This window comes from Zingiber officinale, chromosome 4A (genome assembly GCF_018446385.1).
Source record: "Zingiber officinale cultivar Zhangliang chromosome 4A, Zo_v1.1, whole genome shotgun sequence".
NCBI classification, from domain to species: domain Eukaryota; kingdom Viridiplantae; phylum Streptophyta; class Magnoliopsida; order Zingiberales; family Zingiberaceae; genus Zingiber; species Zingiber officinale.
Window position 1 is genome coordinate 122,490,775 of NC_055992.1, and position 10,163 is coordinate 122,500,937.

General features: G+C 37.8%; 1 protein-coding gene across 2 annotated transcripts; it reads left to right on the top strand.

Moving 5' to 3' along the window:
- Positions 1-339: 339 nt before the first annotated feature.
- LOC121970879 (clathrin interactor EPSIN 3-like) lies at positions 340-8,270 on the top strand. 2 transcript variants are annotated; one of them, XM_042521878.1, is made up of 15 exons: positions 340-655; positions 1,815-1,918; positions 2,613-2,664; positions 2,889-2,968; positions 3,046-3,124; positions 3,266-3,349; positions 3,460-3,605; positions 3,679-3,921; positions 4,315-4,362; positions 4,474-4,569; positions 4,656-4,891; positions 5,333-5,520; positions 5,808-7,122; positions 7,363-7,898; positions 7,975-8,270. In XM_042521878.1, the coding sequence occupies exons 2-14, from the start codon at positions 1,884-1,886 to the stop codon at positions 7,896-7,898; spliced, it is 3,138 nt and encodes a 1,045-aa protein (XP_042377812.1). In that variant the 5' UTR covers positions 340-655; positions 1,815-1,883; the 3' UTR covers positions 7,975-8,270. The 2 variants fall into 2 exon arrangements, with proteins under 2 accessions (XP_042377812.1, XP_042377813.1); XM_042521879.1 differs by having other exon boundaries at positions 1,835-1,918.
- The last annotated feature ends 1,893 nt before the right edge of the window (positions 8,271-10,163 follow it).

Sequence of the window (10,163 nt, forward strand, 5' to 3'; positions counted from 1 at the left end):
AAACCGACGCACTGGCATTTACGTAATTTCAGGAAACCATATCATCCGGTGGCCAAGGATTATCATATGAAATCACTAAAGCTTAACGCTTGTGGATGATCGCCTGTTCAAATAAAATAGCATTCAGGCTTAGTTCATTATTAAATTAGTTATTTTGGACCAAAATTTTTGTTAAAAAAAGAACATAAAATTTGGTTCGCCGATACTCCAGTGCCTTGACGTATGTTTCACAGGAGATCCAAAACCCGGACGGTGGGGCCCACGGAATCAAATTGTCTTTTTTTTCCCTGAAAAATCTGCGAGACGCTAATAGCATTTAGCCCTCCCGAAACACGAGGCAGCTGGCACGCGTCGGTCAAATTTCTCCTCCGCTTCTCCAGTCTGTCCTTCGACGTAGTCGCCTCTTCCTTTCTTATTCTTTCATTTTTTTTTCTCATTCCTCGCCACCGCCACCACCAGGGCCTCCGCCTCCTCCTCCTCGTCCTCCTCCTCCTCATCGCATTCGCCATTGATGAGGAAGTGAGATAGAGAGAAGAAGCGTTCGACCTCGTCGGCGGACTCTCCAGGGGATACGATTCTGCGTTCTCTCCTTCGCTTTGAACGCTGCGTTCGCCTCTCGGCTGGATCTGGCTCGCCCAGATCCTTGCTTCCTAGGGTTCGTTCAATTTCCTTTCTCTCCCACTATACGTTTTTCTTAAAGGAAAATTCTGTAGTGTTTTTCGATTTCTGTTTCGGCATTGAGTTCGTCGTATTTGAAGATTGGATGTTGGATTTAGTTGTTGGATCTGGAACCACCTGATCTCGATTTCCATTCTTGATTCGGTGGATTGTAAAATATCTCCCGTATCCTCCAAATGTAATCCTGTGGGTTCCATCTTCATCAGCAATTTGTCGGGGTTCGGGAGCTTTCGATGCTGAATTTTACTTTACAAGTATTTACTATAGTTTATTTGAATCGAATGTAGTTTTTTTACTGTTTTTATTCTTATGGAATATCTTGATAGTCTTAAATTTCTAACTCGGCCTTCTTAATTTCCACTGTGGCTGTTCTTGATAGGTTACTCTAAATGTCCTTCCTCTGTTATAGGGGTTATTAAGGGCTTGTTTCCTTAAAAAATAAGTTGAAGGATGGATTATTTTTGTGCTAATTTTTCTTGGTGCTCTGCTTTTTTTGGATAAATGGTCAAATGTATTAGCAATTTAGCATTGAAGATGTCACTCGGGGCACATCAAAAGTGGCAAGGCAATAGTGGCACCAGGAGCATCTGGGTCAATTCCATTTTCCCAGCGTGATTAATTCAAAAAAATCCGGCTGCAATTTTTCGGGCCACTTAGAGGTTTCCGGATTTACTGTAGTGGCCGATGGAAAACTTTTGTGGGGCTAGTCCAGTCACCTCCAGGTTTAGTCAGTTTGAAGAGCTGGATACCAAATTTAGTTTGTAAATATTAATTGTGTTTTCCGCTTTATTTGAAAATAAATGCTTTTGGGGGAATTATATCTTTCTTTTTTTCTTAAGTTAGTCAATTTGATTCATCGTTAATCAATCATTATGTGTTGCTTGTTAGTGTTAAAGTTGCTTTCTATAATGTTTGTTTGCTTTATTAAATGGCATCTCTTAGGCATGTGTTTGGATCTTTAGTAAGGTAATAGAATGCTTCTCCAACTTCACTGTTTATCTTTTTTTTTTTTTTTGAGTGTGTACAATCTTGTGAACGATCCTGTATACAGATGAATTCTGTGAATTACAAACATTGTGTCTTGTATTATTCAATCTTCTATTTGATCATGTTATTTTTTGTTGTTGCAACATTAGGATAACTATTAGAATTTCAGAACATCACTTGCACAAAGTGCTTCCCAGAAGGTCATCCTAGTGAGGATCATGAAGAAAGCTTTTGATCAAACTGTTCGTGACTTGTGAGTTATCTTATTCTTGAATTAGCATATATTCACTTTGGGATTGATTTTTTTTTGTATGTCATGTTATGTTAAAAAAAAAGAGGTATGTGAACAAACAACCCACTAGAGACCGAGATATAGACCTCACTAGGAGTGTCTAGTGTTGATTAGGTACTTTCACATTGAGCAGTTGAAATACATGGCATCAACTAAATGCTCCTTAAGGGATACATTCTTCTTTTAGAATGTAGATCCATAGCCACTTAAAGCGATAAACTATGGGTCATGTATTATTGAGTATTAATTAGGCCGTTGATTAAATAAATAGATCTCAGCATTAGTGACAAGTGTTGATTAAGTACTGCTTCACACCACATTGAATGCTTGAAAGTTGAAATACATGAGCACCAACTCAATTCGTGCAAGAGGGGCTTTGTTCTTATGGAATGTAGAGCCATAGCACACTAGGTGAAAGGCTTGTTTGATGATCCTTAGACACCCACCTTCCCCCTTAAATTGGTTTGCATAGCAAATTCTATTGGATTGGCTTTTTGATAAAACAATAGTCGTACCATAAAGGACCTCTATGTAGTCCTGTTTATTTAACTTCCTAGGTTTGTGTAGGGTAGACACATGACTGGTAGCAAGGCATTGTAGAAACTTTATGGTTGCCCATCAGGATATGATGTTACCCCTTTTCATGTTTTAACAGGAAAAGAGAGGTGAACAAGAAAGTTCGAAAGGTTCCAGGTATAGAGCAGAAGGTAAATTATTCTACACCCCGCAACATTTCATATTTGGTCGTTAATTGTCTGTATCCATTTTGGTAACTCAAATTATATGCACCAATGTTATATTATTTTAGGTAATACTAATTCATATATGAACTTCCTATGCACCATAAAATATATATTTACCTTCATATGCTCTTTGGTTCTTGAAGATTTATACGTGCTCAAGTTTTTTTCCTTTGTTTTCTTGGCTTCAGGTTCTTGATGCAACGAGTAATGAATCCTGGGGACCACATGGATCTCTTCTTGCTGATATTGCTCAGGCAACCAGAAACTAGTAAGCTCATACCATTGACAACCTTTCTTCCAGCTATTTCCATTCTGGAATCTAATTTATTTAGCAATATTATACAGCCATGAATACCAAAGGATTATGAATGTGATATGGAAGAGGATCAATGATACCGGAAAAAACTGGCGTCATGTTTACAAGGTTTTGTAGCCTTTAGTTAACATGTTTGAAGTAAAAAAAACATGTCATTGCAATTTGTTGTGTGTTCAGTTTATTCTTTCAAGCTCTGCATCATGTTTACAAGGGTTTAGCTAATGTTCTATTCCATTAATTGATCTTTAGGCATTGATGGTTCTGGAGTACCTAGTAGCAAATGGATCAGAACACGTGATTGACAATATTAAGGAGCATTCATATCACATATCAGTAAATATTTATCCTTCATCTTTTGTGTTTGGTGAAAATGTGCCTTCTTTTACTTGTATCCTTAAAATTACTTTCAATTTTTTTTAAATTGGTGTTGACTTGTATTTTAGGCTTTATCGAATTTCCAATATATTGACTCAAGCGGACGAGATCAGGGAAGCAATATCAGAAGGAAATCACAAATTCTTGTAGCTCTAGTCAATGACAGGGAAAAAATCCAGGAATTTAGGCAAAAGAATTCTGCAAATCGGGACATGTATGATTCTTCTTTTGTAACCCTCTTGATATGTCCTGGCTGCCTACTAAAATCACTTGCTTTTGTTGCATAGGCACCGAGGTTCAGCTGGTAGGCCTGGAAGATACAGTGACAATAATGATGATTACTATGAGAATCGCTATGCTAGTAGAGATGAAGATCCATATGGTAACAGAAACAAAAGAGAAGTTGGACACAGAGACAGAGGTGATGATAGAGGTAATGGAGCTGGGGTCCAATATGGTCGAGAAGGAGAGAGAAATAGTGGGTACGCTGATGAACATGATAACGATAATGCTGAGCGATATTCATCTGGGTAAGCCACTTCCCCTACCATATTTAATAACTGGGTTCATTTTCCTTGGAAAGGTATCATTGCTGATTCTTCTAGTGATTGTGAGGTTTTAGTCATTTTTGTAGTTTATTGAGGTGATACCGATATAAAATATTTCTACATGAATGTTCTTTGGTTAAATTTTATTCTCAATAATTTGGTGATATATTTACTGGTATGCAAACCTTGATGCTATTATATGGTTACTCCTGTTGTAAGACCCTGTTTTGCTTGTTTGTTCACTGAAGTAATCTTATTGCTGGACTTCGAGCTTGATCACTTAAAGTTGATTCACCTTCCTTTAATTAAATAAAATTCCTTGAGAGTCTAAAAAATGTTTGGTATAATGGCTGATTATGATTTCTTTGACACTAGTGGTGGTGGTGGTGGTGGTGGAGCCGATAATTATCCTCGGGAACAAGGGTGAGTGATTGGAAGTTTACTGGGTCAATACCTATTATAGTTGTGTCGTTCTTGTCTTTAAGATCTGCTGGACTGGCACAAGCTGTTGCCTGACTACTGTTACATCATCAGGCAGTTGGGCCAAAGGCTTTCTGATGCGAGTGTTGGTGCACCACCAAGCTATGAAGAAGCCACAAGAGATGTTGAAATCTATGTGCATGATGACAGGTTCACTTGCATACTATTATTCAATTATAATATCTTTAGTGTTACCTGCATGAGCCAACCTTGATAAAAACAAGTTTAATTTGTAGAAATGGAGATGATCTTGTAACAGCTGCTCCAAAGGTTTCTTCACCTTCTGCACCTAAATCAAACTCCCTGTCAGAAAGTACAGACCAAGTATCGGTACCTTTTGCTACAATAGATAGATTTCCTGCAAGCACGAACCAAGGTTTAGACCATCCTCCAGATGATGTATTTTTTTCAACAAACCAAGATGAGAACAATGGTTTTGATGAGTTTGATCCTCGTGATTCGTCAGTATCAGGTAACACTAAATTGCAATTCTATTGCAGACACACACTATATAGATTCATATCTCTATAGTCAACTATTTTTATTGTATTCTATTTTTCCGGAACATCATCCACCTCAATCACCACTAGCACAAGCACCACTTCCCCTGTCCTACATCTTGAATTCCATTTCCTTGAGAGTTTCGAACATCATCCACCTCAATCACCACTAGTACAGGCACTACTGCCCAAGTGCTACTTCTAATACTTGGTACAACCATCATATATGGAAGGGTTATTACAGTGACACGATGATGCTAAATTGTTATTTTAGCATATTGATATTAATCCATTATTGACTATCTCAGCTAGTGATAATGATTTCTCTTCATGCTGTTTCTACTGTTTTTTTTATTTCTATAAATCACTGTATTTTACAATGACTGATGATCCTGGCGTTGTCTCTCAATAAGCTGATCCACCTGTTGCTGATAGTCTGGAGATGGGCATTTTTGGACCTTCCTCTGCATCAGATATTTATTCACTAGCTTTGACTTCATCAAGTGCTACTCACAATGGTGCTGAAGTTGATTGTCCTGCAAATTCAGGTGTTGGGCCTGATTTTGGAATGATGTCATCAGCAGCTGATGTGTTTGCTCAGGTTAGTTTTATATCTATTTGGTAGCATAATTCCACTAATACTTTTAAATGTATAAAAATGCTGTGACGAGCAATGTTTATTTGGATTATTGTGTACATGATCATACAAAGTTTTTTTGAATAGAACTTTCTCATCAAGTTAGAACTTCTAAAGCCATTAGCTTATCAGTAAAAACTTCTGTTGAAGTGTTTTGTTGGCTTTGCTTATTAGTACATTAATTATCTTATCTGTGCTTTGTGCTTTGTGCTTTGCGCTTAATGTTTCTTGCATTTTGACATTTTCTGCAGCCTGGTTCTAATCCTTTCGAGGATCCTCCCTTTGTAGCTTCCCAACATTCTTTCGACCCAGAACAGAACACTGCAACAGGCACACACTTCCACTCTTCCAGTTCCACTGGGGGCTCTGAATATCCTCTCCCTTTAGTTCCCAAAACTGAAACCACAGGCTTTGACTTTGATCTGTCCTTTGGCATTTCTTACAATCCTGTATTAGATGGTCAACAAAGTTCCCACACAAATGCTGGAATCTTGATCCCTTCTGTAACACAACTGAACCATGATATTTCAGCTACGCTGACAGGCAAGGATGCTGCTCTTTCTATTCATGAATCTCGATCTGTGGCACCAACAAATGTACAAGGAAATTTTCAACATCAGTCTGGAAACTCCTTTGGCTTTTCTTACAATCCTGCATTGGATGGTCAACTGGGTTCTTTTGCTAGCCCAGCAAATTTCACTCCAGAAGCTCCTGTCAGCCAACAAAGCAATGATTTTTCAGCTATGCTGACAGGCTTGCAGGCCTCTGTTCCTACCCAGGGATTTCAACCTGTACCGCTAACGCATGTACAAGTAAATCCTCAACCTCAGTCAGGTACACCAGCTCCATCTGCATCACAAGCAACCCAATATCCCACATTCAATGCTCACCCTGGTACTCCATCAAATAACCACATTGCTCAGATGGATAACCTTTCACAACTTGGCCTACAGATTACGCCTGCTGTAACACCACATCTACAACAAAATTCAGATTCTCAACCTCAGTCAGCTCCGTTTGCCTCACAGTTGACTCCATCTACCACACTGGATGCTCATACTATTACTCCAGTAAACAATCAGACTACCCAGATGGAAACCTTTTCACAGTATGGCCAACAGATTCCACCAGCTGCACCAACATATGGGACAGAAAATCTAAATCCTCGACCTCAGTCAGTGCCAGCTCCATTTGCATTACAATCAACCCCATTTACCACATTGGAACCTCACCTTATAACTCCAGTAAACAATCAATCTACCCAATTGAATATATTTTCACAATGTCCACCCACAGCCCCAACAAATGCACAGGGAAATCTAATGTCTCACTCAAGCATACCCTCTCAGTTTGCGTCACAGACAACTACTCCAGTAAATAACCTGACCAATCAACAGAATACATTTTTGCAGCCTGGCCAACAGACACAACCAACCATGGATCTTGCCCTTGCACTGGTTGTACCCCCTGTAAAAGATGCTCCATCCAAGGAGAAATTTGAGGCCAAATCGAGAGTCTGGGCTGACACACTGAGTCGCGGTTTAGTTAATCTGGACATATCTGGACGTAAGTATCTAATTTTTCTTTTATTATTTTTTTGCCTTTTTTTTTTACTGAAATTCTCTTAGGATTGGTGGAATAATATGGTTTTAAGAATGCATAAGATTTGATGAATGCACAATTTATGTAATAATTAATACAGTGCAGCTAAAAATTGCCATCTCACATGTTAAAGAGTTAGAAAGCTATAAACTCATGATGTATGAATTTTTGGGTTCAATTTTGATTTCATGACATCTTTTTCAGCTAAAACTAATCCTCATGCGGACATTGGTATTGACTTCGACTCTATGAATCGGAAAGAGAAACGAGAAGAGAAGAAGCTTACTGCAGCACCAGTATCTACCATTACCATGGGAAAGGCAATGGGCACTGGCTCTGGCATTGGCCGTGCCGGTGCTGGTGTCATGTCGGGCCCTCCAAATATCATGATGGGCATGGGCATGATGGGTGGTGCTGGCGTGGGAATTGGCCCAATGGGTGGTGGTCCTGGCATGGGAATTGGCCCGATGGGTGGTGGTCTTGGCATGGGAATCAGTCCAATGGGTGGTGGTGCCGGCATGGGAATGCGAATGGGAATGGGTGGATATGGAGGCAACATGGGTCAACCTATGGGCATGGGAATGAACCCTGGAATGAATCAAGGTATGCCCGCACGACCACCACTGATGGGAACCCTTCCTCCAGGTCAAGGTGGTACCCCTGGGTTTGGCTACAACCCGATAAATGGCGGCATGGGCAACTATGGTTCTCAGCAACCATACGGGGGTGCATACAGATGAGTAAGTTCGCATTCCAAAACGCTTTTCATCAGTTCAGCATATCAAATGCTTAAGCATTTTTTTTTTGTCGATTCAGGTATATCATATTTCAAATCTGCTTCTATGTGACAATGGTTGTGTTCTTGCCAACATTTCTATAACGATCTTCCTTTAGGAGTGTTGGTTCTCCCTATAGCTATCCGGTGATAAATTGGGTTGTTACATCAATTTGTAGGTGTATTTGTTTCCCATTTTGTCCAAAGATTTGTTTCAGCATTCATGCTGAAATAGAAAGAAAAATAAACAAAGATTCATATACTTTCTCATCTCCAAAAGTTTTTTTTGTATAACCATACTGATTTCATACTCTTGAATTTGGTGTCCGAGAATTTATTCACTGCATATTTCTCCTTGAGTAATTTGCTTCATCCTTATGTGTATGGATGTGATGAACAAGATGAAAAATAAGGCAGAACGAACAATGAACACTACTTCATGGAGGATGAACGTTCCATAGAATTTTTGTTCGCGATTTAAGACTAAACCATTAAGTCCTCACTTTAATTGTAATTGCACAGTTTGATAATGATTGTCGAAGTCACCATAATGGAGGAACAGAAATTAGGCTTCTGAAAACGTTAACCATTAAAAATTTTAAAGTCAAAAAGGAAGATTCATGATCATAGATGCTTAAATTAGATAACCGACTTTCTCGATATTAAAACATAAATTCATTGTGACTCGTGAATTTCTACAATCGAGAATGCTGCGTGTCGTTGCTGCTACATGGAACAATGTTTTTAAAGCTCTACCTAACAACCGATTCGATTCTTCATTTCTTTTTTATTTCTTCTTTTGGACACACGATTGGGCGATCGGTTTGATTCTTCAAACAATGATGGTAGGGTTTGTAGATGGCCTAAGTGAACTTTGATGACAATGTCAGCAATCTACTCGTTTGCGTCAAGAATATAATCCGCATTTTATACCCCTCCTTTTACTCATTTACAAATTTTTTATTTTACACCAGCTATTTCTGATATGAAGGAATAGATATATTAAGGAGGCTCGTAAGAATATATTGATTTTGGTTCGAAGTGAATCAAAATTTTCTAATCCAGTCAATATAGACCTGCACTATTTGAAATTTAAAAATTTGATATTTTCAAACCAAGGGATATATTAGTCAGTAAATATATTATCCTAGGCTAGTTTATAATAAATTTTATCAAGTATTTATAAATTTAAAAATTCATTATTCTCAATTTATATTATGAAATTTAAATATAAAGATATGGATATATTAAAGAGACTTGCAAAAGTATATTTGATTTTGATTTTAGGTAGTTTGGAATTCTCTAGATCCATTTCGGACGAAACATAAACCTATATTATCCGAAAATTTAAAAGTGTAATATATTTCAAACTGGAGTCCTAAGTACCTATTGATTGTATTGGTTACTAAATATAATTGTACTTGGGCTTATAACGAATTGGTGACAAAGTTATCAAAACCTTGTAAGATTTAAAATTCATCGCTATGCTTGGCAATAGAAAATTTCTATGGGTTGATAACCTTAGATTTTGGAGGAGTGAACTTTAAGTAAAAGTCTAAGTGGAGTTAGGCTCTAGTGAGTGAGGTTAGGTGGTGAAAATCCTAGTAAGTGAAGTCAAGCAATGGAAAATCGTAGGAGGAGGTAGCCTTAGGTAATGAGAAGCTTTGAAGGAGTGAATTCTAAGCATGTGTTACCGAATGGTTTCTAGTAAACCGTACGCAGTTGATCGAACCAGTGGATTTTGATAAATTTAAGTATAGTTTTACCAATATTATTTTGCATTACTATTATTGTCGTTGTGCTAATTTAGTATTGCAAGAAAAGTCTTAGTAGATTGGGCGATTAGACACTAAGTAGAAAAAGTTATAACAGGTCTGGAGGACCCGATATTTGATAGATAAGTTGAGATAAACTACTGGAAGAAGTGAAGTGAGGTTGTGCCTTATTAGGAACAAACCTTAAGTACTGATCTGACTGAAGAAATCGACGGAGATTTCTAAGTTGAGATCAAGACAGTCATTGTTGTTTCATTCATGCATACTATATTTATATTAATCTTGCTTTGTAAATTTATATTCTAACTCTATTTTACAGGGAAAATATTATTTTTATTTACTAACACTGTTTTACAGAAAAAGTTGTTCCATCGACAGAACAAAGTGTTTAATCAACGGATCCATGGAAAATCATAACAGTGAAATTTGATTTAGAATACAAAAAGAATTTTAGG